Source organism: Paracoccidioides lutzii (assembly GCF_000150705.2).
Source record: "Paracoccidioides lutzii Pb01 unplaced genomic scaffold supercont2.8, whole genome shotgun sequence".
NCBI lineage: Eukaryota > Fungi > Ascomycota > Eurotiomycetes > Onygenales > Ajellomycetaceae > Paracoccidioides > Paracoccidioides lutzii.
The window spans coordinates 359903-387691 of NW_015440954.1; the positions used below are offsets into that span (position 1 = coordinate 359903).

Consider the following 27789-nt stretch of genomic DNA (forward strand, 5'->3'; position numbering starts at 1 on the left):
GCTCAAAATCCTCTTCTCCCTGCCAGATCTCATTAGCAGAGCCCAAATCCGAGTGCTGTGCGCAAGCAAAGGCTTCCGGGGCTTTGGTATCTCTTATCTACCCACCCACCGGCATCCTCCGCCTGTCGCTCCCAATCGTGTGGGGCGAATCCCTACAGTTCACCGGGTCGGATACCATTCAAAAATACAGCGATCCCCTTTGTGGGTTTTGAGAACGCATAAAGTTCTCCTCTTTAACTCTCCCTGTCACCCTCAGTCCCTTTGAATTCCAGTTATTCGTGGATACCGGTGGCTGCGAGCTTTTGCGCCAGGATGGTAAGAGGTTCAGTTGAGGATGTCGCGCCGCGCAACGGCTCGGGGGATGCCAATGTCAATGCAGATGTTGAACTGGAAAAAATGGGATACAAGGGGGAGCTGCCGCGAAATTTGGGAATGTTGAGTGTATTGGGCCTGTATGTTTTTTCTTTTTTACTTATCACTTCAATCACTTGCCTTGTCCTACTTTGTTTGGTTCTGTGCCTGGAAGCAGTACAACTACATACTCAGTGGGTTCAATTTAATTGTAAATACAATCTGACAAGGGGGAATGGAAATTGTTTCACAGGTCCTTTGCCATCATGGCCGTGCCTTTTGGTCTCAGTACAACCCTGTATGTCAACCTGATCAACGGACTCTGCGTTACGATCTTTTGGGGCTGGGTATTCGTCACTCTCATCTCAATGGCAATCGCCGCATCGCTGGCCGAAATCTGCTCCGTGTATCCTACAGCGGGCGGCGTATACTACTGGAGCGCAATTTTGGCGACAAAGAAATGGGCACCATTGATGTCTTTTATCGACGGTTGGCTGACGCTAGTGGGCAACTGGACCGTCACCCTCAGCATCAACTTCTCTGGAGGCCAGCTGATTCTCAGTGCTTTTACACTATGGAAGGAAGATTTTGTCCCCAATGGGTGGCAGACAGTCTTGATGTTCTGGGCAGTGATGCTGGTTTGTGCTTTGGTTAATGTATTTTGGTGCAAAGTACTTATATATCATTAACAAAATATGCATATACTGGACGGCTGCGAGTGTGGTTATTATTATGGTTACTTTACTATCCATGGCAAAACATAGGAACCACGCCAGCTTTGTATTTGGGCATTTCGACGCCTCCACAAGTGGATGGTAAAGAAGGCTTCCATTTGTTTCCTATTCCCCACAACTCACAACATCTTGTCCATAGCTAAATACTTCCTGCTAACTACCCCCGCCACCAGGCCGGACGGCTGGTCCTTTTTTTTAGGTTTGCTTCAAGCCGCATACACCCTAACAGGGTACGGCATGGTGGCAGCAATGTGCGAAGAAACCCAAAACCCTCACCGCGAAGTTCCCAAAGCAATCGTCTTATCCGTTGTCGCAGCCGGCATTACCGGCATCGTCTATCTCATCCCGCTTCTCTTCGTCCTCCCCCCCGTCGAGCTACTCAGAGCTGTCGCTAATGGCCAACCAATCGGTCTCCTCTTCAAGACTGTTACCGGTTCTGCAGCGGGTGGCTCCGGACTCCTCTTCCTACTTTTAGGGATCCAAATATTTGCCGGAATCGGCGCCCTGACGGCTGCAAGCCGATGCACATACGCCTTTGCACGGGACGGTGCGATCCCCGGATCCAGGTTGTGGCGCAGGGTTAACAAACGCTTTGACGTACCGTTGTGGGGTCTTACCTTATCCACACTCATCGATTGTCTGCTGGGACTCATTTATTTCGGCTCTCGCGAGGCATTTTTCTCCTTCACCGGTGTCGCGACCATCTGTCTCTCAACCTCATATGGGGTGCCAATTCTCATCTCTGTCGTGCGCGGACGCACAAAGGTGAGAAATGCACCCTTCTCGCTCGGCAAATTCGGCTACACTATCAATATCGCGGCAGTAGTTTGGATTGCATTGGCCACTGTGCTGTTTTGCATGCCTCTTTCCCTACCCGCGACGCCGTCAAAGATGAATTATGCTAGCGTAGTGTTTGCAGGGTTCGCGGTGACCAGCGTTGTGTGGTACTTTGTGCGGGTGCGCAAGGAATTCAAAGGCCCTCCTATTATGTTGGAGGGTGATGATGTAGTCAATTTGGGAAAACCTAATCCGCATGTTGAGGAGGGATCGGAAGAACTGTCGAGTCCCGACGAGCAACATAGGGAGTATTTGAAGACAGAATAGCAAATACTCTTTGGCCGTTGATGGCTGCTGCCTACCCTCCCTTTTTCCCTCCTCCTCCTCGCTCCCCATCCGTTTTTTCTAGAAAAGAGCGGAATCCACGAGTTAGATTCTGGATGTTGATCCGTTTTTGATTTGTATATCGTAGTTTTGTATGTCCTGAACTTAAATGTTCTATACGACTGCTGATAGAATACTTAATGTTAACAAGATCGCATCAGCGGCGGCTCTACGTCCTCGACGATGCGTTCTGTCAATATACCTGGTCGGATATAACTATCCCATAGCAAATTCCTAGAAATTGGTCTGTCCTCGACTTGTCTACGTCTAAGAACAGAACCAACTCCCGGATTGGTGTTTTTCCAAAACTGCTCAACCGCTATTTGTTTGGCTTCCCCGTCAGCCTGACGGAACCGAGCTCAAACGAATTGGCGACGCCGGTCACAGCAGTTGGAACCCACATTGAATGGCTGGCTGCGTCTCCAAGTGGGGATCAAAGGTGATTCCAAATGGTAAGGAGGATGAAATGCTCGACATAAGACTCAAGGCTGAGATGAACTGTCCCTGCCATGTGCAATCTCCCATTATTTAATCAACCGAGAACTCCGCACCTCATTTTCGTGGATCTCCATGTGCGACACCGCAAACGCCTCTCATCCGGATCGTTAGCTAGGTATCTAGGGAGGGTAATGCGACCTGCGACTCGATTGAATTGTCCAAACACTATAGACACTTACACTGAAGTAGTGAAATGTATCCCTGACAGACGGGGTAGCCATCACATGGATCAGCTATGGTCTCGATGTAAGGGATTAGACAATGCGACACCGAGGGACATTAGAATGTCTCTATTCAACTGGTCACCGCTGCTGAAAATTTTGGACTTCTTTGTCCTGGGAGTGGAAGATGTAACTAACTCCCCTCCCCGACAGCACAATAGTCACCCTGTATTAAATCTCTACAGAATTAAATGTCGACCTCACAACCTGAAAGAACGAACTCTTGGACCATCCCATGGATGTCAATGAATGACCAGCTCTTCCGGCTACAAGTGGGTTGGCCCTAGGCAAGTTCTTACGTAGTTTTAACTAAACAACCAACCAACCAACCAACCATCAACGGAGGCTCATTTCTCACCATGGAGCATCAACCCCAATTCGTTCAGGCAATTCGTTCATGTCTGGGGGGTCAGCTACCTAGCAAACTCTACCCTCGCTGGATGAATTAGGGATCCCCCTCTTTGCAACACTTGTTTCACGAGTATTCTTACGATTATCCGTTTCAAGAAAAGCCATGATGGAATCCACCATAGTTAGCTCACTCCGACTCGGTTGTCCAGGACACCATTCAGCCGTAGTTGCAAGCCGATGGCCAGTCTTCTTTTGGCGAATACCCGAATTGGCCCCCAGTAGGAAAACATATCCGCGATATTCCTGGACATTGACCACTAATTCTTGGAGATTGCCACAATCACATTCCATGCCCGGAAAGGTCTGGGCCCGAAAATTGCGGGGGAAAAATGCCCCTCGGCGATGGTTGCTTTAGCATCGTCCTGTGGTGGAGTTAATGTGTCTGTCTCTTCTTGTGTTAACAGCTGAGGTGAGGAGGTAATCCTACCTACCCAGCTGTTCTAGTGAAGAATTTCATCTTCTCTATATATTTCTTCACTTCTTTTCTTCTCCTCAGTCTCACTTTTTGCCTTGGTTCTCAAGTCCCAAAAGATATATTGTTCCTCATCGTTCTGGTGCCGTAACACTGGCCACAACTTCCTGTAGCCACAGCATCCCCGACATCTTACCTAAGTTCACCAACTAGGATATCGCCAAATAGATATCAGACAACATGTCATCCATTAAGAAAAGAGTTGCCCAGGTTGCTGGCATGCTCACAGACGCGAAGTCTCCTGATCAGCTGCCCTGGGATCCTGATATCACAAAGCTCCCTCTTCGTAAGGATCTGCCTAAGATCCCCGGTGCTCCCGAGGGTGCCGCTTGGGTTTGGGGAAAAGATGACTATGTGAGTGGAATGCAATTCTTCATAAATGGCTTCCGATATCAGTACCAACGAACATTGAACTGACGTGTTGTGTCCAACAGATTGGTAGACTGAATCTGCTTACACCAAAGCGAGTCAAGGCCGCCGCAGAAGAGATCAAGACAGGCGAGATTGTGCCACTCGAGTACGCAGTTAGCCCATAGCATAAGGGGATGTGTCTGAGAAGCCTGTCTGGAAAGCCTGCCTTCGAAGAAAGCTGACAGACTTCATGTATATGTAGCCTTCCGTTGAACGTCCCAGAACAGCCTGGATTTGGTCGCGAGAAATTTGTCCACACCATCAAGGCCCTGGTTCCAGGAATCGCCTATGACGATAAATACGAGCTCAACACTCAGAGTGGAACCCAGTGGGATGGCTTTAGACATGTATGTGTGCTGTCAATAGCGGAACTGTGACTTGTTTACAATTTCAATGGCTAACATGTCCCCTGTTCGAAGTTTGCTCACAGAGCATCTCAAACATTTTATAACGGGGTGCGCAAAAATCCGTACTATCGTTATTGCAAAAACTTTGCCGTTAATTTAACTTACCTTCACAGACCACGGCAGACGACATCATGGGCCCCAATTCCAACCACAAATGCAGCATCCACCACTGGGCCGATACCGGCATCGCCGGGCGTGGCGTCCTCCTCGACTACCGCACCTACGCCAAAGCCAACGGTATCAACTACGATCCTTACACCTCGCACGCTATCACTTTTGACGAGCTCATGAAGTGCGGTAAGGCCCAGGGAATCGACATCCGCCCTGAGTCTCAGGGTGGAGATATCAAGGTCGGCGATATCCTCCTAGTCCGCTCAGGGTTTGTCGAGAGCTACTATGAACGTACTCCGGAGGAACGCACGAAGCTAGCTCTGCGTGGGCATGCCCCTGGGGAGTATAAGAAGGGTGACAGGGAGCAGTCTGAGAAGGAGCAGTATGCCGGGTTGGCGCAGGAAGAGGCCATTATTGACTGGTTGCATGACTGTTACTTTGCTGCGGTAGCGGGAGACGCCCCGTCCTTCGAACGCTGGCCAACCCCAGTCTCATACTACTTGCATGAGTATATCCTTGCGTTGTGGGGTATGCCTTTAGGCGAGATGTGGGATTTGGAGCGTCTGGCGGAGAAATGTCGTGAGAAGGGGAGGTGGTTCTTCTTTGTGACAAGTGCCCCTGCAAATGTCCCTGGTACGTATTTCTTTCCACTTCTTTCTGCCTTTCCAATTCCTCAATCCCTTCCCTTTTTTTTTTCTTATTCTTTTCTTTTTCTTTTTCTTTCCCCCCCCACTGTTCTAACTTAGTCGCTAGCTGGCGTGAGTTCCCACCCCAACGCAACGGCGATCTTCTAAACCAGATTGACGAAAGAAATGAAAGCAATAGGACAATGGTTGATGCAGGGAAATGTGGAGTTAAATTAAAAATGATGCGTGACGATACATCCATGACATGCATTTCATGAGACTTCATGTCAACATCTGTCTTGATGCATGCAATTATTTATGAAGACTGATGCTGGGCTCAGCTGTATTATGAGAGAGATTTTCATTTCATTTTCTTTAATTTCCCTCTCAAAGAAACGTGAATTCATTTCCTGGTTGCCCTGTATCAATTAAGTTGTGAAATTTATTCTCTTCATTAAGAAAAGTTGCAAGGGTAACTAAATAGTTCTCAACTAGTTAATCCTCCTATCTTCAACAAATAGCAACTATCAGGCATTCTGATATCTAGAATTATTCTGATATCTAGAACTATTCTGACTTCATCTAAAGCAAGATCAAATGCCCATTTTATTATACTTATAATCCCCAAAAAGGGGGACACAAGAATAATCAAACTTGAACAGTGATCCGTGTTATCTGATATAGCATAGGGCCTCCTCCCATCTCTTTTTTCTTTTTTTTACAATTTTGCCTTCTTCGCCTCTTCCTCCTCTTTAGCTTTCGTCTCCCGCTTCTTAGCTTCTTCGATTTTCCTCGGACCCGCAAATCCAAAAATGTACGCCGCGATCTTGCGCATTTGAATTTCCTCAGAGCCCTCCGTGATGCGATACCGACGGAAGTGGCGGTAGATGTGTTCGAATGGCTTGTGACGGGAGTACCCGTTGCCGCCATGAATCTAGAAACAATTCAATCAACGCATCAGCAATACCCTCTTTCCTAGAAGTTTCGTAGGAATCACATATCTTACTTGAATAGCTCTATCCGCAGCCTGGCAGCACAACCTATTGGCCCAAAAGTTACACATAGCCACCTGATCGCTTAACCTTTTCTCAATTTCCACCCATGGCTTCTTAGACCCAGTTACAGGGGCGTCCCCATGTCCTCCACACTCCGCTGTAATCTTGTCCATCTCACAACTTGTCCGCAATATCAGAAGCCTCAACATCTCCACCTGCGTCATCAGTTCTACGACTTGAAACTGAATTGCCTGATTATCAGCGAGCGTCTTACCCTTGCCCCACACCTCCCTCTCCTTCGCATACTCAATCGATTTGTCAAGACAGAAGCGTGCAGCGCCACACGAAGATGCCGCCTGCCGGATCCGATTCTCATGTACAAAAGTCTGCGCAATTGCAAGCCCCATATCGAGTTCGCCAAGAATTGCGGAGCGGGGGACGAACACATCGTCCAGCCCCACTGTTGCATGGTCCGTTGGCATGTTGAAGGTCCATTCGTAGCTGATCACGTTAATACCGGGAGTTTTGCGCGGGACCAGAAAGGCTGTGATTCCTCGCGATGACCCCGGCTTGCCGGACGTACGCGCGAAGACTATCATATGCGTACAGTGGTGAGCGCCCGTTTGCCATTTCTTAGCTCCGTTGATCACGAAGCCGTCGACGGCATTGGCGGGGCCCGAACTAGCGGGGTATTCTCTGCGATCTGGGAGGGCAATTGTCTCCATGAAGGTGGCATCGCTGCCGTGTTTGGGTTCCGTCAATCCAAAGGTGGCGCGATATTCTCCCCTAAGGCGGGCGGGGATGAGGGTGTGGCGTTGTTCTTTGTTACCAAAGTGATGCAACATTAGTATATCTGGGAAGTTGCCAACGACGCTGTGCTCGGTTTGCAGATCGTTGGCGAGCGAGACGCCTCCACCGTAGACCGGGTGTGAGGTAAGGTGGTAGCGAATGGCGCTCATCCAGAGATTTGTGTTAGGGTTTGCTGCTCCGCCGTATATCTTGGGGAGAGGAAAACGGTAGAAGCCTGCTTGATCGGCGAGTTTGCGTGCCTGGACTGGTACAGTGTACTTTTAGCATAATTGATCTTGCAATCGATGATAGCAATGAGTTTACAAGTGGACGTAAATCGCGATAGGATCTAACCTAGCATATCCTCCCATTCTCTCCGCGGCAATCCTCCATTGTCCCAATCAGTCCGTGCATGTTCTCGTCGGTAGTCAAAAAACCTATTATTATCTCCAGCATGCTGCAAGGGGAGAATTGTGTTCTGAATGAATTTGTCCAAGGACGAGATATGGGAAACGAGATCTGAGGGAAGATCAAAATTCATGCTGCCCTGCGACTGCGGCATAGTGTTTGGATTTCTACAAGAGAGCACTAATTCATAAATTGAATCATTCTATTCTATCCATCAAAAGGTACTACCTCTGCCTGGTAGCGATACTTATATGAGGATCGTTGTCTTGTCTCAAAGAAGGATAACCGAGGTCGCTGCTAAGTACGCATTTCAAATGTAATCAAATATAAGAAATCCGGCAAGCATTTCTCATCACACTGAAATTACAGCAAGATTGGTCCCCGGGGGTATCATTGATAGATAGCCTTTGCCGCTGTCAAAGCCTTCCCCGCATTTGTTTAGACGCGATGCAGCCGAACGTCTTCCTCGGCAAACGGCTGATTCGGCCATTTGATTGCCGTGCCAAGAGCAATTGCCGATATTGCCGCCCTTCGTCCGATTGGCATGCTAGACGTCTACTCTTGGAGACACAAAAGGTGGTAACTACATACTCGGGATGTTTTTGGCCTGGCGTTCTATGTGATAAAATGATCCAATTAATGAGATATCTTGAAATCATTTCATCCAAATATCCATTCTACCTATGGATATTACTTCTTGAAGCTACACTGTATCCTCTGCGTTCTACAATAGATAGATCCTCGTCCCACCACGGAAAGCAAAGGTTTTTTCTTTCTTTCTTTTCTTTTCTTTTCTTTTCTTTTCTTTTTTTCAGGGGCCTTTTCTGGGTGTATACTGAAAACGTGAATTTGCCCCTAGGGAGAGATGAAATAAATAGCCGCGCGATTAATCCTACAGAGAGCGCCAATCATACTAAGCTCCACGCTAAAACAACCATCCCGCAACAAATTGTCGGATATCTCAATAGCTAATGTTGTATCAAGTTGAGCTGTATATTCTCTGCATCTATCTTCTAACTAACTGAGTGAAATAAGTAGTAGACATCAGAAAGAGAATGTGCGCGGCTGACTAAGCGACTAAATGACTCATTGCCAGGTCCTGACGCAATCCTGATAAGCTCAACCTGCATTTCTTCACAGAGAGAATGAACGATGCCGATCTCTCTGTGCAAAACATCTAAATATCACGTTTTAATTCTCATTTTTAAACATTTTTATTATATCTCTTTCAATTAGTCTACAATTCTTGCGTTAATAAGCTCATGAATCTTAAATCTTCCTGCCTTTTAACTCCTGTGCTATTTGCCCGCATCACTTCCGTAAATCTCAGTGTGGCATCCATTTGGCCTATTATTGCTTTCCTGTAGTCACACTAATCCCAAATAATATAAACATAATTCCGTTGCTCAGTCCATTCATCAAACAACCCGGAGGCCTTCCCCGGCCACCAATAGAGATAATCCTGTTTATTGGTACTTCATGAAAGATAATAACGTAAATATCTTGATACAGACCGGGAAAAGGTTCGCGACTACCTTGACAACATATTTGCATTCTCGACCTAAAGGTTGGCAATATGGGAAGATCTGCTGCAGCAGGGAATTTCTGGGATTCCGATACGCAAACAGCAGTCTGGGTCCATCGCCCCTAAAAATAGCCAGCAGTGTTGAATGTTCATCATGACTATTACTTCTTTTTATGTGATGGCAACGTTCGACCTGGAATGCAGAATATAGAATTTGGCGGACCGTATCAAAATTTTTCCTTACGGAGGCAGAGGACACGGAAATGGCGTTCAAGTTCATGGACAAATGGAGCCCTGAAGGTGTAGAAAACGACACAGTCTTAACATCATCACTGTATTTTCTCCGCGCATCTCCGATCCCATCACGAAATGGTACATCATCATACCATTAGTTCTTGGGTTGTTGTGCACCAAAGACACCAAAAGCTTTACTCCATTCCACTCTGGATTGGAAAGAAGAATATGAGAGAAAGTCCTCTTTATGAGCGGGAACAACGCATATTGCACCAAACACAACAAAGTTGGATATGTGGAATTTCTGAGATTTAAAGACGCAGCTGAGTGACTCCTCGTTGCCGGCGGTAGGGAAGATGCTTAGGAGATATGATAATAATAGGGTCTGTGGCATTGATCAATATACATACCCGTCCGAAACTCCCTAAGCATTTTGTTGTCAAATTGAACTTCTGGGGGAGAATCGGCATTCTTACCTGGTTAGGACTATCTGCGTCTGAGAGGAATATGTCAGTGACTGGTGTATAGCAACTTCCAAAAAAAAAAAAAAAAAAATTATATCTTGTCTCTGTTTTTCAAGGTTGGCATGATTTGCTCCCAAAGGAATTTTAGTAGTACCTAAAAGAACAACAGAAAACCCTAATACTTAGCCATGTATAGAGCCGTTTCATCTACCACCCTCGTGAACTCAGCCATACGTCCTGTACTCTATCCTTCTCAACGCCTTCTAAACTCGAATCCACCACCAGCAGATAACTGAACCCAGCAAGGCAAATGCAACAGTGATTTGGCCAAATCCGAACTTTTTCCCCTACTCTAAGCGGCCGAATATTGTTCCTCGGACCCTGCCACGCAAGAATCCCATGTTCTTGACTAATTCGATCCACAATCCACCCCTTTCGATCTCCATCGGGGTCATACCATCCTGATTCGGCCACTCTTGTGCCCTCCCCGTTTTCCAACCAGGGGGTCACAACCCCCCAACCAGAATAATTGTGGCAGGGTTCTCGCCCCAGACATAGTCCTCCGCATGCGACTAATGCCTCGGGTGTGTTTCTGTATGGGTATAGACTGGCAACTTCTGCCAGGACCGTTAAGGCTATATTGTTGAAAGAAAGATGAGACGAAGTTGGTCGAGCATGTGTTACTAGCTGTTGCATATCTAGAATGACGTACGCGCCAGCATGTAGCTCGATGTCATATGAGAACTTGGAATGAGCAATTGACTCCTTAACGCGTTGCATTGCTGGATCAAGGGCATTGGGAGAAGTGAGATTCTGCACCGATGTAGTTGTTGGGGTTGCACCGACGGAAAGGATGAAACGGCGTCCGGAATACTTTCCTACTGTTGAGGCGTATTCGACAGCAATCTCACCACGTTCGATCTCAGCTTCCAGATAAGCTACTGCTTCATTCTCGCTGCTTGAGTCATAACTACTGCCAAAATGACTGTAAAATCCGCGTAATGATATACTTGAGGTCTCGTCGTGCTCCGCAGCATGGATATCTGCAACGAGATCCCTGAATTCATAAGAATCCGGGCAAACTCCAGCTCTCTGATAGCCAGTGTCAAGCTTGATAAACACTCCAAGAGTATCCGAAGTAAGCTCCCGGTATTTGGCAAGGAAGGGGATTATTTCTGGAGTATCCACTAAAACGGATATGCTGCCTTTTCCTAGCGAGGCTCCAAGGACTGCAAGTCGCTTGAAGCACGATGGTTGCACTGGTAAACCATAGATTATCTAAATTTAATGTTAGAACATGATGTTCGAAAATCTTCCCGAAAAAAGGAAACGCTTTTCCTCACATCTATGGATCTTCCTTTTCCTTTACATTCTTCCAGGTAAGGCTTGAGCTGCTCAGCTTCGGCCAGAGTTGAAACGACTAATCGAACCGTATCGCTCTTCTCCCCGACTTGGAATCGTGTAAGCTCTGTCGTCTTATTACACATGTTAGCAGACCAACTTCTACATGACGCAGGCCCAACCTCAGGTGTGCATCCCAAACCCGACATAAAAATGCTGAAACGTGATGAAAGGGAAGGATCAGCAATTCACCACGACCTGCATACCTTATGAGTTTTGATATGAGCGCGGAAATGAACCCCCAAAACATCTGCTGCATCGAGCATAAATTGGCAATTCTGGCGTGCAGCTGCCACATCTATAATTGCGGCCGGCCCATCGACGTCGGACAGCAAGCGCCCAACATACTGGGCTTTGATGTCCTCGGGCGAGGCATTGGGGTAATTGGCCACACCAGACATTGTTAGTCTATTGATAAAATGCTTTCTTTTCCTGTAGAATTAACTTGGACCTGGATATTTGGGGTATAAGTGAAGTTGTCCCGAGAAGTCAGTTGAGGAAGACTGGAATAATCGAATGAGACATTATTTCACCACCCTGCACTTGTGGAGATTTTTGGGAGCCGTGGAATTTCGCATTAACGGAGGGTCAGGACTGAGACCAGGATTCCACAATTCTTAGTTACAAGTCAGTCCTCAAGTTTAAGCAAGGTAGTTAGTTAACTAATGGGTACGATAACTGTCATATCGGCCGGGATATGGTGTTGATAGAACCCCTCGCTTGCTCCCTTCCAAGTGAAGTCCTGAAAAGCGGATGGTTTAATCAACTTCTGACCGAATGGCAAGTTTGGTCGATGTTCAAGGTTGCTAACTACGAGAACGACTTATTCTATAGTCATGTAATGGAGAATAGGTCACGTGACTTAAGGGTAATAGCAGCGATTAGATGTTTGTTTCCGGACAGCGATGGTGTTTTCAAGAAATCTGTGGTATTGTCTTTGGCTATCTAGGCGAGAACTGATGTTGGGAACTGATTAATAGATACCCGTAGAGCTGAAGGGGTTTCCAGAATAACATCTTAAATAGCTCTAATGCTCATCAAAATCTATGGAGAAAAAATGGAGCAAATGGTTCATGGTCCAGGATTATTTCGATATGAAAAGTATGTCATGGGACGGTCTTCGTAAATGATTGATCCAAATAGATCTTCTTCCCGGTCCTGCACCTCCATCAGGTACTAGCAACGGTAAGTTTTGCATAAGCTGTCCTTATTCATCCATTACTGCTTACCCATTAACTAATTCCAGTCGCGAACCCAGGTTGACTCGATGTTGGAAACAAGAAACGGGCCCTTCAAACTGACCACTACTGTGGGAGACCATACATAATGTAAATTCCTCCAGATAGTGCTTTGAGATCCCAATTCGCCTTCATGCGCCGGAGCAAATTTGCGTCCATGCAAATCCAAGTTTCGTCCAATGGGTTAAAATGTGCGAATGCGGACTCCTCAACCCAGCCAACCCAATCAACCATCAGCACAAAACCGGCCCTGCAGTTTTGTTTCCGACAACAGTACGGAGTAAAACACACAATGAATGAGACGAGATCAGAAGTTGGAGATGACGGTGAAAGCGAAGGATATATCGACGAAGAAGTTGAGAGATGGCCCAGTTTCAGAGGGGACTACCGTTGGTATTTGTAATTGCGTAGCTTTTTGCCCTTTTGCCGGGCATTCGATAAGATAGTTTTGTGTTTCTTGCGATAGACAACCCTACTAACTTGTTGGGGACGGCTGGCGATGTCTCGAAGCATTTTCAGGTAGCAATAGGAGTTGAGCTGACAAATTTCTCTTTTACCCAAAAACTCTTCGGTTAACAACGTCAGTCAATATTAACCAAGTTTTGAAGCAGCATCCATAAATTCCTAAAGAAACGGTGGTCCCAATTTGGATCGTTGAATAAACAAAATCCCAGGAATATCAAATTCGCCAGGACAAAACTGGCAAGTAGAAAGTGAAAATATACGAACATTAGCAGCTGAAAATCAACCGGAACGCAGAAGAAAGGGGAGGGGGGGGGGGGGGGGGGAAAGTAATATACACGACATTCAAACACGTATTTCGGATCAGTCGCAAAGGTTGTCTATGTACTTGCGAATGCTCGAAAAACCTTGAAGAAACAAACAAATAGGATTCTCATACAATATGACGTCCCAAAGAAAAGCAATATTCACATACAAATGTAAAGCAATCATCCAAAGACATCATAAAATCATCAACGTGGACATAAAAGTACAAAAGTGCAAATAAACACAGCAGCGGCCAATTGAACCAACTGCGGTCACGGAAATTCCAAAATCCAACGTCCGCCTTCCTGCCCACTGAGTATTTCGCCTCACACCTTTCTTCTTCCCCAGCAACAAATACATCCGAAAAGACCTGCTGCTAGCTTCCACCACGAACCTTCTCACAAAAAGTCCTCAGGCCAGTCAAACGCCTGCGGTAAGGGCGCATTGTTCTCCTTCGCACCCCGCCCACTGACACTTGCCGCAAATTTGACAGGCAGAGGTGGAACTGGAGGGATATCATCACCATGTATCACTGCACCACCGCTGCAGTTGCGTTTTGGCTTGGGCTTAGTGTTGGAGCCCATGTTTGGGTCTGAATCGTCACTGTGGCCGTGAGGAATATTATGGCATGAAGGAGCGTTGGAAGGGCAGCGGCGGACCGTGACTTTGAGCTTAGGATCGGAGTTTGGATTTTGACCCGAATGGAGCTGGCCATTGCCAGTATGCTGGGAAGGAAAAGACGCGGAAGTCTTTTCATTATTTTTAGAGGATGGATATAAAAACAACTCGGGCTTCTGCAGTTTGGCTTTTCGGGTTGATTGGATTCTTTTTGGGAGTAAAGAATCACCGACTCTGCCTAGATATTTGTCGGGATGTGTTGGACTTGAATCGTTATCGTGACCTTGGTGGGTTATTGGCGCTAAGCCCAAATTTTTTACATCTCGAGACCCAGATAAAGACGTCAAACTATCCTTATTATTCAACGCTGGCCCGCTTTTCTTGAGTATGGAATGAGGATTGTTCGTATCCTCTCGATCCAGCGTCCCGGAGCTTGATATAGCTTTATTCTTAAGCACCGGCTTAATTATTGGCTTCTCCGCCATCTGGCCAAGGAGAATCCTCTCGGAGGGAAGAGAGGCCAACGCGCCCGGCACGAATTTCTTCTTCCGTCCCACCCTGACGCATCCAATGTGTGAAGGAGGTATTGGCGCCAAATCTTGCACTTCCTCATCCTCAGGTTCATTCAAACTCACACGTACACCACCAAACCCACTGGCAGTCACACTCACATTCTCGTCGGCATCTCCGGCTCCCGAAATCATGATAAGTTGCTGCTTCGCTCGCTCCAACTGAGTTTCCAAGGTAATAACTTTCTTCTTCAGTTTGCGCTGCTTCTCTAAGTCCCGGTGAGAATGCTGTTTTCGAAGAACGCGAGAATCCCCCTGAACGTCATCATCAATAGAATTCCCCCGTTTCGTGGGCGATGTGACATTAATAAATGACGCCGCTTTACGGAGATCCTGGAATGAAGGGCGAAACACAGACTTCGACGAACTGGGGTGGTGTTCTTTGTTGGGTATCGAATTAGTGGAATGAACGTGCATCCTCTGTTGTGTGTGGTCGGGAGCAGCTTGCTTTTGCTTTTTAACGCCTTTCTTTTCCAGGCCAGGGCTTCCATCGCGGGTTGCGGTGGACTTCACCGTCCCTACGTATCTAGACGCTTTGAGCTCAGCATATGCTTTCTCAGCCTGAGCCTTGCGTTCCTTGAGGACATCATTGGGGGGTATGGTAGCGGCTGATGTGGTTGACGCAGCTGTAGTCGTCGTCCTCGTTCCATCCTGGGGCCCTTTCCGAATCTCAGCGACATTATTCCAGATGCCGAAGGTATTAAACGTCGACGCAATAGCCTGTCCAAACCTGGCCAGCCCGGAGCTCTTCGTACTTGGCGTCTCTGATGTAACAGAGCTCACTGAAGTTGTAGTTGTCGACGCATACGAACGGCCATATTTCCAACCTCTACCGGGAGAACCGGCGTTTCCCCAAGCAGATGTTTCTTGCTTAGCGCTTGTATATCGATCAATTGCCTCATCCACATCCTCCCCTATATATATACCAGGAGGTTTCTCGCTGACGCGATCATTCATACTCCCCTCGAGGAACCTAGATCGGCGTTCTCCTTCTCCTGCCGGAGCCGCGGAAGCAGAGACAGAGCGAGAACAATAACGTGTCTTCCCCTGGGACTGCCGTCTTCTCGAACGGAGGCGGGAAGTTGTAGAATCCTTTCCTCCATGGGCCTTGTTAGGGCTGTAGCTGGATTCTCTGTTACTTAAGGCCATTCATTTGAGCGCATACGTTTTGGTGACTTTTTCGGGCCGTCCTCATACTGATTTTCAATGTATTCGAGACCGTCAGTGGTAGTGGTCTTTCTAGCAGACTGTAGTTGTGGGCCCTCTGGGGTAACCTGGCCGTGGTCGTAAAGGGGGTCACGATGATAACTGGAACTATGGTTATTCGTTCCGCTAACCAATTTGCGCTTTGCAGACAAGCTTAATCCTGCAAAGCCGTTGGCGGTGTCAGGGTTAACAGCTGTGCGGTCACTCTCCCGCTGGTGGCCAACATGGTGGCAACTGGGAGCTGAATAATATTGGTGATCGATCTGTAAGGGAAAAGTGTTAGCAGAATGGAGACAACAGCAACGGGTAATAGTAACACTATCCACATCAACTACAATAAAAGACATTCAGAATATATGATACCCAATACAAACATAAACCAAACTCTTGGTGTAAAATTTTAAAGAAAGTTCGCATAAAAAAAGTCTGCCCCGCAAAAGAGTGCTTGGGTCAGAATAAGTATGAGAAACAAACAAAGAAAAGCGTAAAGTTCAAAACCAGCCCAAGCCACGAATTTCTAATCTGGGTTACCCAGATCTCTTCCAATGGAGCAAGATTGGTTTTGGTTCGGGCCAACCATGGGAAAGAAATGTAAACCCCGTTGCAAACGAATAAAACGAAGGGGGTCGAAGCAAACTGAGAAAATAAACCTACCTGTTCATTCACAGATTCCTTAGCAGCCTTATGCTTGGAATGGTGAACCTCCGTCGTTTGTTCCTGGGTTTGCTCCTTCAGCTGTTGCCCCAACGTCAGTTCTGCAAAATGATTTGTCTTTGTTTTCTTCTGATATTTCCTGTCCCTTTTCTTTTCCCTCGCCATTATTGTGACTACTTGATTGGCTGGGTTCAACAGCAGAGGCGCAAAATGCACACGAATATCAATCAATGCCTTTGTTATGCAGCCTACGCTCAAGGACAAAATAACTCCAACAACTCCTTGCTGCAGCTACAACAACTTCCCTCACTCAACTCGCAGCCAGACCAAGATAGTGAGCTGTGGCCCTGCCCCGAAAATGTGCGATGATTGGCACCTTTTGGGCTTGTGTTTTTGTTCCTGATTCTTTCAGAAATTCAAAATTGCGGTCAGCAAAAACGAAAAAAACGAAAACAAAGAAAAGAAAGAAAAAGTAAAGAGAAGAGAAGAAAAAACAGATATAAAATATCTAGGAAGTCCTGTAAAGCAAAAGCAAAATGGTCCAACGTCAGCTAACATCCCCAGCAAGTTGACTTGCAGACTGGAAAGAAACTTCAAAACGCAGCTTGAGGTCAGGTAATACCTACCAAGACACTTGGAAAAGGAAGCAGAGATAAAGACTCGGTCGCAAAGAAAAATTGTTAAAGGAAATCAGGGACACGTAACAGAAATACCAAAGAACGCAAATGAATTTTCAATTTTCCCTCACCTCACAGCTGAAGGAGTTAATTAAGAGACTGGAGTAGATGATCAAATATTAATTATTAGCCCCCTTGGCAAGATGGAGCCCCGAGCAATAAGCAATCGATAAATAATTATTCCGGCTTGTCGCTTTGAGTTGTGTTTGTTTGCGGGGGTCTTCAAGCAAGGTTGGTTGGTTGGATCCGTTCCGAGCTGCCCGAGTAACCAACCCAACCAACCAGAGGGCGGGCGCACTGACGAGGGCTCGAAGGCTCCGCAGTGGGTAGAGCCAACACCAAGGTCAGGCTATTCGGGAGCTTTTTCTAAGCTTGGTTTCGTTTCGATTCGTTCGTTTTGTTTTTGTTTTTGTTTTTGTTTTGATTTGTGATATTCTCCAACTACAGTCGAGGACTGGAAGGGAGAAATCAACTTGGGAGTTTGGAGAGCAACTGAGCTGTATGAACATTTGCATGTCAGTAAAGGCGAGGTTGCTATGGTGAATGTGATTGTCACTGTCGTTGTTGTTTTTGCTGTTCGACACCATACATGCCCGCTGACAAACCGTGATGGTACGGAGTACAGAGTTGAGATTTGGCGGTTGGACTGAACTCAACACGCTCCATCCATATGCTGTATTTTGCCGTGGGCAACTTGGGGAAGAATCAGGTGAACTGGGCACTCCACAAGTGGAGCAGAACATACCTATGGGATTGTACGTACCACTTCTGCGTGTTAAGCCTGGATATGATGAATTGATTCCAATTATAAGTATGTAGCACGTAGCATAGCACATCTCCTTCAGGAAGGGAAAAGGTAGAGAGAGAAGAGAAAGAAAGAAAAGGAAAAGAAAGCAAGTAATAATAAGAACATCAAAGTTCCTCATGCTGCCAAATAAAAGTGTCTCTCTCGAGCTCAACCCAAACAAAGCAGGGATAAACTTCATTTCCCAACCTTGGAATGACAAACCGATCGAGGCGGGGGGGTTTTACTATAATATACAAAAACAATGAAGACTTTTCATAAATGCCTCTTTAACTTCAATAATGTATCGACATAGAAAAGTCCTCGTCATATGTTTTATTTTTATTTTTAAAATTCATTTCATTCTGTATATATGGGGTAGATATACAAAAAATATCAGCAAATTCGAATTAATCTCGTCAAATACAACTTGCTTCCTGCATACAAACCCACCTACATACAGACTCATCAAATCAAGCCAGAAAAGTAAGGAAAAGCATAGAGCTAAATAAATCAACAATGACAGACGATCAAAGAACAGGAAAAAAAAGTGAAAAGATTGTGACGCAAGTTACGGAGAAGATGTTCAAGAGTAGTTGAGAAATGACACAGAAACAGCAGACAAAAACATGGCAAGGAAAGATTTCCAAAATTAAGCTAGCAGGAAGAAGAAACAAATATGGTAGCGAATAAAGCGATAGAATATACCTTTAGAAACGAACGGCAGAAAATATATGAAAATAAGGCAAGCATTTACATCCCCAGGAGCAGAGAGGGATAAAAAAAAAAAAAAAAAAGGTTGAGGAAATCGATTTAGTGCCGCTGTCCCGCTATCCAACACATCTTCTGCTTGGACTTTTAGACACAAGAAAGTCGCTAAGTTCTGAAGGTCATTTTAAATCACCTCTGCTCCCACATTTTCTTGTCCAAGTGATCAATTTTTTTCTTTTCTTTTCTTTTCTTTTTCTTTTTTTCTTTTTTTCTTTTTTTTTTTTTTTTTGGGGGGGGGGGGGGGGGGCTTTTCAAATCGAAATTCCTCCAAAGCACAGCAATATCAACCGAAATTTAATATGAATATATATCTGCTTCCTCAACCCACCTCCAAACAATTGTTAGATTTCAAATTGAAATGATAATGAGAGAGAAAAAAAAAAAGAAGAAAAAAAAGAAAAAAAAAAAAAGGTATCGCGCGTGCTGGTGGATATGCATGCGTAGTAGACTAATTCCAGCGAGAGGCGACGAAATTCCAGACACGCAAGATCCAAACCAAGGAAACAAGACAAATCGACAGAAGTGAATAACATAGAATATTAACACCAGAGTTTCCTTGAGGGAATGCAATGATCAAGGTAGAAGCAAAAGAGAACCTATGGACTAAAACTGATTAGGGGTAAATAATTAAAAGGAAATCCAAAAGCGCAAAAACGCAAGCCGGAATAAGGGGTTAAAAAGGAGAAAAGGTATGTGAGATAATAGACGATGCCAGGTAAGATGAAGGTCAATTTTATCAATGTATCAAAAGATTGACGGACAGACCAGTTTTGTTTGTTGGTTGTTGGAATCATTTTGCAGTCACCAGGAGAGAGGAGGGGTTCAGCGGCCCCATTTGTACCAACAGGGACAGAAGAAAGACAGGAAATTGAGATCATAGATCCGATCCGCAAATATCTGCCCGCAAGAAGCCATCCTCACCCGCACCTCTGCCCCAAGAAACGTGTCGACTTATTTACTCCGCAACAGCACACAATTCCGGCCCACGAGACAACAATTCCGGCCCACGAGGCAACAATTGCAAAGAATGAAGAGCATGGACCGGTTTTCCGTTACAATACATCAACACACGCTGCTTGGCCATCATCCTCCCATCGGCTCGTCGATATTTCATGAGCTCATCATCGGAACCAGATGTCTCGCCAAACTCACCCAACTTGTCGTCGCTAGATGCAGGTCGCTGCCCATTACGCAGCGGCTCGTCCTGGTCTGACGAATCGCGAGTTCGTTTCGAAGGGCCAGATTTGTTGGTGAAGAGCAATCGGCCATCAGTGCGGATCGAGGTGTACGAAACTTTCTCGGGTTCGGGTGCGGGGAGGATGGCAGACGTGTCCATTTCGACGGAGATGGGGTTGAGTGTGGTTGGAGACATGGTGACGGGAGTTGGTCTGGTCTGGGAGGGCGATGGAAGAGATGGCGGAGATGCTGCGTGGAGTTGAGTTGATGGTATGTATAGTTTTGGATCTGCGACGCGTGGTTCGTAAGGCATAGGTGGTGGGTTGGACGGGGTATCAATGGACGGAGTCAGAGGGATATTGGGCTTTCGTTGGTCGTAGACATCTGAATGAGGAGTTGAAGGAGAGTATGAGGTATATTTTGGCTGCTGGGAGTCATATTCTGGTGAGCCTGCCGAGACTTGGCGTGTGTGGGCATAGCCAAGGTGAGGTGAAGGGTAGGGGGCCTGTGGGGGTGGAGCTTGGTGAGCGGCTGTCGGTGGCGGAGGTCCATGGCATAGTGTTTGATTAGCGCCAAAAGCAAAGTATAAATGTGGCGGGGCAGTTGGAACTGGAGAGTGTTGTTTGTAAGAAGGGTGATAGCCATATTCGGGATTCGGTTGAACACGGGAAGGGCCTGCGGAGTATCTGTAGTGGTCATCCACGGAGGCATGGCTCGTCGAATGAGGCCGTTCGACGGGAGTTCCTGGGTAAGGATCGGGGGTCATATGTCTGTCATCGTAACCACCATAGGCCTTGCTGGTCTTAGACTCGCGGCGCCTCATGCGGACATCACGACGGATCCTGACACGGCAGCCTTGTTCGGCTACGATGCGACTCAACGAAGTACTCTCTGCAAGACCCGGGAATTTCTTCGCGCTGTAAACGGTGAAGGGGATCGATTTAACGACCAAACGGAAATCAAGAAATTGATTTGGCGAACGGAGCTTTGAAGGGTTGGGTGCTGCCAGATAGCCCTGGGGTTGTATCATTGGGGCACCTTTACTTGCATCCTTGGGGTTCTTCATCTCCTCGTAGAGGTTGAAGTTCAACCGGTAGAGACCCTCATGCCGTACAGAAAGGTCCGGGAAAATGAAGTATCCCGCCTGGTGTGGACGATCTAGATACGAAATGCCAGCAACAGGAACTCCTGTCAACGCTGCACAAGTAGGAGTCTGAGTCTGGACTCTGCCATGAGCAATTGGACGGGCCCATTCGAGGGTCGCGAACAAGAAAAAGTTGGCGTTATAGCCAAAAGTGATATCGGTCTTGTGTTGGTCGTTTAAATCCGATTCATAAATACGCAGTTGAACCACAGGAGGTGGGTCAACTGGTCGACGATCCGCAGCAGCTGATATAAATGGTCAGCATCCAAGTAGAATGAAAATATCATCGACTGGGTTTCCTGATCTGCATATTTTTTCTCCCACGACTTACATTTGGCTCCGGCACCACATGCTCTGGCACGTTCTGGCTGCTGAATGACTGTCAAGGTGTAGGTAATCATTTTACCCTCCCGGGTGACGCGAGACACACTATTTTCGGTCTCGTTGGGAGGGTGTAGAATAGAAGATTTCGTAGCCATGGCGGGCGATATTCAGGAATTGCCAAACTATATGCTGAGAATATATATATATATATATATATATAACCCGGTCAGTCGTCAGATGCTTCAAGCAACAGCACCCACCCAGACACACACGCACACAATTGCTTTCCTACGTATTCGACGAGAAAGGGAATAAGACCAAGGCGAATCCTGGAAGTGCCTAGGATTTCCAAATCTCGCAAATATGTCCTCGCAAACTGGAAAACCGCTAGGATATATAGTAGGAATATGGACCACTTCACGTACAGTGAAACCAACGAAAAACACACAAAATAATAACCAAATCTGACAACGAATAAGGCAGCTAGATTGTTTCAAAAGCGTGATGGACTGCAAGAAGAAGGGTCGGTGTGCCAATGACAGTCAATGGGAAAAATGGATTATCAGCAGCGACACAAATACTGCATAAGCAGCGACGTTGGGCGTGAACTTCGTGATCGAAACGAGCGAGTGGGCCAAGAAGGAATATTGGGGGATATAGATATAAGAGACGGTAGGTGGATGTGTTAATTCTCGAACATGATCAATTTCAACCAGAGCGATAATGGCTGCTGCTGCTGCTGATGAGGCTGACGATAGTTGGATGATAGCTCAAGAATGGATGGTGTGGTGGGACCGTCCGAGTTGGTATGTCACTATTGTCAACACAAGGATAGATTCCATACACAGGAGGAAGAGGGAAGAGAATGAAGAGAATGAAAGAGTCGAAGGGGAACGGAGAGAGAAGAAGAGAGCGGGAACGAGAGGCGAGCAAGGGGAGGGAGAGAGCAGGAGGACGACAGGAGATCGAGCGACATGGCGGCGCCAGGTAAAGCGCCGGCGGTAACTCTACTGGTGAGTTTTTCGGGGACCACGTCTAAGAGGTCCTAGGCTAGCGGGAACTTTGGTTGGGGGAGAGAACGGAGGGGGGGGAGAGAAGGGAGGGGGGAAATCCCTGCGGGGGGAAGTGGGTGGAGAAACCGCCTGAACCGGGGGACAGGCCCGGGGAACTCGTGGTGTAGAGAGCCCGCGATTCGTCAACCAGCGACGCCTCGCAGCTCCAGACACGGACGGGCACAGGCTGGACAGCAGTGCGTGCTGGCCAGTCACAGCAAGGCGGGAACGAACCCATCATCCCCTCTCCCCTCCTTTCCACCAGCACGCCCAAGTTTGCGTCTAGTATTTTAGACCGTATGTTCTGTACGTCCTGTACGTCCTGTACGTCCCAGTAACTATGGAGTGCTTTGTGAAAAGAGCGAGACGATGTCGACATGAGGATTATGATGTATCTCATCAGCGATCGCTACCTGAATCTCTGCCGCCTGCGTGCTCGTTGAAAAACCTCCTCCATATTATTTATTATTCCCCAACCTTGTCTCATTGCCCATCACTCATGATGCTTGATATCCACATTGAAAATGAATAAAATAAAGCAATAAAGTATGGATTAACACAGGATATGATGTGAGTCCCTTCTTCTTCTTCCCACAACCACGTTCCGCCGTCTCATCTTTCTTTCTTCCAGCAACTCAACCACTGGGTCAATTGTCTGCCCAAAATTCCTATTCCCAAACCCTCGGGTCCAACATCACAATGCCACAGCAAATCAATGCCCCTCCTTCACCTGCAGGTGGTTGCTGCAACCCTCGGCGTCCACAATGCCAACATCTGTCCACTTGTCGGCATGGTCGCCGACTATCTCAAATTCTTCTTGCTTTAACTTTTCCACGCTATCACAGTGGCTACGAGGTCAACGGCAATGTTAATATTAAATAGAAAAGAAGGGAAAATTTTTATTCTCTTTGAATGTGTGAAAGTCAATATTGCCCTATCTGCATCATCTATTTTATTTTATTTTATTTTTTTTTTCTTTCTTCTGGACCCCAATGGTATTATTATTATTTGGTGTTTGTCCGCCCGTCAGGTCAGGATGAATGATAAGTCTCAACCACCACATATTACGACCAACACCGAACAAGGGACGATTAAATACCACTTGCTAAACTCGCTTGACGCAGTCCATAGCAGAAAATCCCCGGACCACCTCAATAATACAAGCCACGCTCTCAGATGTCCTTTTCTCGCCTCTATCCAGCCAGGAATGCTAGGCTGTGTTCCGGATTATCACACCCGCGCAGTCCAACCAACGCCTTCTGTCTTTCCACTCTGATTCGTTGCGGGGCCCATTTTCACATCCCTCGGCTCTCGCTTCTCCCAGGCCAAGCCGACCGGGTGTATCACCAACCTCCCTGCAAATAGTATCTACTAGTACCAAGTATAATCGTTCAGCCACCGACGAAAAGGACTAGCCTTCCTGAGCAAACTAGCAATGGAGAACTTGGGGGGGGGAAGGGAAAGTAACCAAAGTAACGCCCTCCCCCCCCTCTCCCCCCGGGGGGCCCACTGCGCTAGACTCCGCAAGCCAGTTACAGGCTTACAGCGACCTGCAATCCAACTCCCTGCTGCAGCCACTCTGCATCCACGCATGCCTGCCCAGCCGCTAAAAGTTCCACTCCAATCCACCAGGCCGTGATCACTGCTGGGGTGGGGATGGGTCAGCACTGGCTTTCCTAGCCAGTACGATAGATCGTACGCTAGTAAAATGTAATAAATCTCAACCAGCTCGATCAAACTGCCACTAAGGACAATCCATGAATATCACCGATTATTCGGCAGAGTTCTCTCTTGGTTGGACTTTTTTGGCGGCATTTTTCGAGCTTCTCTTTGTTGCGTGAAATTTTATTTTCTATTTTGGGTTTGGTTTTAGTGTGCCTTTTTGATCTTTGCTTCTTCAGGGTCTGAATAAGCCGACGTTCATAGGTCCAGCCTTCTCCGAAACGGTTCCATCAAGTTGCGCCTCTCCCTCCCTTCCATCTTTCACCCATATCTCTTCATTTCGGCCTTCGATCGCCGTTCTTATGTACTTGACAGCATAATTTCTGAAACCTGCTTCCCCAAGGGTTTCGATCATGTGTACCTAGGTAGGTATCTGGGTGGCCACGATCGCGACATCACAGAAAACCACACAAACATCCCTCCCTCATTGGGCACAGTTTTACGAAGCCGTTGAAATAAATGTCAATGTTTTCTTGTGCGCTTTCTGGTCGCACTACAGCTGCCAGACAGTTGAAAATTGAAATATGTGCAGGAGCATGATGCCGCTTTCCCTAGCCGCAGTAGACGACCAAGAGATGTTTCATTTTGCATACACGTATCAACGGTACATAGGCGGGAGGGTGCCGAGCCGTCCATCATCTCATAAGGATTTCCAAACAAGATAAGATCAATCATATCACGTCCTCTCCCGATAGATAACATGTCCGATTGACTGAGGTGAAAGTAGCCGCCGGAGTCCTTGCCTTTGCAGCAGGGCTCTGCGGAGTTATTACCATTTGTCCTCCCTCACTGGAGGAATCGATAACGTGGACCCCTACTCCATTCTCTTTCCATATTGAGTATCGACAGATGCTTTTATATTTTCAATAAAGCACCAGCGCCATTATGCATATTATTTCTGAATAGGAGAAATATGATGACGGAATTGGTTAATGGTTTCTCTTTCAGTCTCTTGCGACGGAGGGCAAAATCTGTCAAATCATTCCATTCCTCCTTGCCATCTGTTGAAATATTTCACCATCTTCCAAATCTTATCATAACTCAAAACAACTGATCGCCATTTATCGCTACCAAACTCCGCAGCTGCCTCAACGAAAGGATACGCATGTCCACCACCCCCTCATGGATCTCATTATTTCGCCAAAACCCTCCGTCGAGCTTCTAGACTACTTTTATAAACTCAGATAGCAAGATTTTACCTTCGATTCAAAGCGTATATGTTATCCATCTATCTGCCCAAACTGGGGGGAAAAAAACCCGCCTTCGTGAGTGCGAAAGGCGTTTCAAGCCTCTGACGCACATGACATGCTCCTTGACAGAAGCCATTTTGTAGGCGAATCTGAACCACGCTTTTGCCTTTTCACAACCCCTCTTCAATGTCAATACCATTTCACTCCCTATGGTCATCTGCACAGTACATACATCCGATGCACGACTGTTAAAATGGATCCCAACTTCTGGCAGTGGTGGGGCAAGCGGCCATTTGGTGGCACGGTATTTGTTCCTGGAGAATCGGCAGTTGGTTCGTCATCCAATGAAGCCTCCATGCGATGTTCACTGGTGGGTGAGTGACGAAGGTGGACATGTTGAGAGACCAGGTGATTACTTGGTGCCATGTAGCTCTCTCGCCGTGGAGATGTAAATGGATGCATGCATAACTTTCTTTCACTCTGTCGGACGCCGGAAAGTCAACGACGGAGAGAGTAACCAGAGGACAATTTCAACCTGCTAAACACAGTCCAATTCAATTCCACCAGTCACTTCTTCCCTTTTCTACCTTGATATTTCCGCCCATTTTCATTTTGCTTCGTCATTTATATATCTCAACATAAAATAAAAAATAAAAAGCAAGAAAATCAAGGGCTATCAAAAAAATCAATTTTTCTACCACTAAAAAAAATAACTCTCACAGGCCCCCTCTACCTTTGTCAATTTATTTGCCTTAATCCATGCATCAATTCTTCAGTGCACTGCATTAAAATCAACAAATGTATAAGCAATGTCAGTCGTCTGGCGAAAATGACCTGGTGTGTAACTGTCAGCGGGGCAAGCCATTCGACATTGGAGTATGCAGGGAGCTTCAGTCGGATTCTGCCTCTCACTCTCTTGCTCTCGCTCTCGCTCTCCCTGAAGTGTGACACCAAACCCTTTCATTAGAATGAGGACGACTTTCTTGAGGATCAACTGGCCTAAAGCACTATGTGTATATGTGTCACTACTAGAAATTGACAGGGTCTTCCTCTGATAGACATGGATTTGCCTTGTGAGAACATTACTGGTCCGTGATCAGCACACTGACGTTGACAGAGATACGCAGGCGACCTTCCTATTTTCATCTATTTGGAAGAAAAAAAAGAAAGAAAAAGTTTATTGGAATTTTAACAAACCATGCACCTTTGCTTATTAGGCCGAATCAAAAGTTTGAGCTGACATTGGTGACAAAAATTGCGCTTTCTATGGTTTGGAGTTTGCTGTCGGTAACTTGGTTTGTTGAATAGCCCTCCGCCAAAAGGGTCAGTTCATCACGTACAAATTGTCTCAGGGTATCTGGCGGTTTTCCAGATGTTGATGACGCTTTTTACATCCATCAGGTCCGTCGTGGGAGGTAGCCCCTTTGCTCACATACCCAGTGTTGGAGGTTTTATCTATGTTCCGGTTCATTCTTGATTTTAACCGGAGATATTCAAACGTCCTCCTTGAGCCGCTGGTTGATTTTCAGCTTAGAACGAACCCACATTTCTCCACTCAAAACATCCCTGAGCGGGAATGTATGTGGATATGTTTATGGTTATGTTTGTTGAGTGATTCTCTTGATTTTCTCTTTTGGTCCTCACCGTCGGGTAACCCTGCGACTTTAAACCTGGATTGATTCGGGTCTTCAAAGCGAGGGAAAGAATTGTTGGATTGCAAAAGGAACTGATCCGACGCTGTGGTTGTCGGAATACATCAACCTGGTTTATCTGATCTGGAGAAGAGGCACAGTAAGCCCCTCTGAGCTCACCGCCTCGGTTTAACCAATATGGTATCTGGATTTGCAATAAAACCCTGAAGAATCATAAAAACCCATGGCAGGAAAAGCATGCTGATTGTGCCTCATTCTCAGCGGAGACAGGATTGCGGCTTTGTAAAGTCAGCAACAGTTGTAAAACTAAGCGGTCCACGTCACCTTTCCTTTCTCTCATGGGTACTCAGCTTTTATCGAAATCGGACATCGTTGCAAAGCCGTTATAGAAAGCTTGCGAACTCTTCTGAGTTATTGGCGCTAATAGCCACAGACAGAAAATTTGCAGCGATTCCAGAACTTGAGGCTGATTCGTCAGGCGCAAAGGGAACTTTCCTGAAATCCCATTATTCCGGGGTAATTATCGTGTTTGCCAACAGGGCGTGCCGCTGGCTGATAGGCAATTCTCCTTTGGTATCATTGCCGATCGACAGCACAGATCCTTGATACTTTCGTTAGGCGAGGAAAAGCGACTGCCGCCGTGCTTACGGATTTGGTACATGGCTCCTCCATATTATGGCCGTAGCAGCGGGACTTTATCGGGGCTGGTTAAGGAACTGGGTCTGAGCCGCTGGCCCATCTGAGATGTCCACAGATAGTGTGGTTAAAACCGAAATACATCAACCAACGGCAAACACTGGCAACCGGGAAAATTCTCTCAAGCTTGGGTTCCTTCTTCTGTGCCATGCGGCATAGCGAGGTGTAGATCTCCCTTTGGAATGGCAATTGTTTAACAATTGGGCCTTTGTTATGTCGACTTTCAGGCCAAGCTGCAGTGTTTTGTAGGAATAGAGGTTTTGACTTGAGCTTATTATTACCAGAGTGGACCGATTTGGAGAAAGGAATCCTCCATGGATACGAATCAG

The 27789-nt window shown here is 46.5% G+C and overlaps 8 protein-coding genes across 8 annotated transcripts; 3 read left to right on the forward strand and 5 right to left on the reverse strand.

Annotated features, from left to right (window-relative positions):
* Positions 1–312: 312 nt before the first annotated feature.
* Positions 313–5571, forward strand: PAAG_11690 (hypothetical protein; the record flags this gene model as incomplete). The annotated part of the gene is made up of 13 exons (XM_015847289.1): positions 313–452; positions 605–989; positions 1024–1166; positions 1259–2090; positions 2474–2664; positions 2953–3206; positions 3415–3677; positions 4017–4202; positions 4283–4365; positions 4462–4606; positions 4679–4714; positions 4780–5410; positions 5531–5571. 13 exons carry the CDS (start codon positions 313–315, stop codon positions 5569–5571), a joined length of 3330 nt encoding a protein of 1109 aa, XP_015703078.1.
* Positions 5572–6121: 550 nt separating this feature from the next.
* On the reverse strand, positions 6122–7749 carry PAAG_03067 (acyl-CoA dehydrogenase; the record flags this gene model as incomplete). Its single annotated transcript, XM_002794476.1, has 3 exons — positions 6122–6337; positions 6410–7452; positions 7542–7749. The coding sequence occupies 3 exons, from the start codon at positions 7747–7749 to the stop codon at positions 6122–6124; spliced, it is 1467 nt and encodes a 488-aa protein (XP_002794522.1).
* A 2276-nt stretch (positions 7750–10025) lies between these two features.
* Positions 10026–11620, reverse strand: PAAG_03068 (hypothetical protein; the record flags this gene model as incomplete). Its single annotated transcript, XM_015844838.1, has 3 exons — positions 10026–11096; positions 11162–11293; positions 11426–11620. The coding sequence occupies 3 exons, from the start codon at positions 11618–11620 to the stop codon at positions 10026–10028; spliced, it is 1398 nt and encodes a 465-aa protein (XP_015702044.1).
* Positions 11621–12265: 645 nt separating this feature from the next.
* On the forward strand, positions 12266–12860 carry PAAG_11691 (hypothetical protein; the record flags this gene model as incomplete). The annotated part of the gene is made up of 3 exons (XM_015847290.1): positions 12266–12320; positions 12393–12404; positions 12562–12860. 3 exons carry the CDS (start codon positions 12266–12268, stop codon positions 12858–12860), a joined length of 366 nt encoding a protein of 121 aa, XP_015703079.1.
* Positions 12861–13623: 763 nt separating this feature from the next.
* On the reverse strand, positions 13624–16437 carry PAAG_03069 (hypothetical protein; the record flags this gene model as incomplete). The annotated part of the gene is made up of 3 exons (XM_015844839.1): positions 13624–15542; positions 15578–15881; positions 16273–16437. The coding sequence occupies 3 exons, from the start codon at positions 16435–16437 to the stop codon at positions 13624–13626; spliced, it is 2388 nt and encodes a 795-aa protein (XP_015702045.1).
* A 3022-nt stretch (positions 16438–19459) lies between these two features.
* PAAG_03070 (sexual development activator VeA) lies at positions 19460–21303 on the reverse strand (the record flags this gene model as incomplete). Its single annotated transcript, XM_002794479.1, has 2 exons — positions 19460–21069; positions 21156–21303. 2 exons carry the CDS (start codon positions 21301–21303, stop codon positions 19460–19462), a joined length of 1758 nt encoding a protein of 585 aa, XP_002794525.1.
* A 568-nt stretch (positions 21304–21871) lies between these two features.
* PAAG_03071 (hypothetical protein) lies at positions 21872–22153 on the forward strand (the record flags this gene model as incomplete). The annotated part of the gene is made up of 1 exon (XM_002794480.2): positions 21872–22153. One exon carries the CDS (start codon positions 21872–21874, stop codon positions 22151–22153), a length of 282 nt encoding a protein of 93 aa, XP_002794526.2.
* Positions 22154–24097: 1944 nt separating this feature from the next.
* Positions 24098–24277, reverse strand: PAAG_03072 (hypothetical protein; the record flags this gene model as incomplete). The annotated part of the gene is made up of 1 exon (XM_002794481.2): positions 24098–24277. One exon carries the CDS (start codon positions 24275–24277, stop codon positions 24098–24100), a length of 180 nt encoding a protein of 59 aa, XP_002794527.2.
* Positions 24278–27789: the final 3512 nt, after the last annotated feature.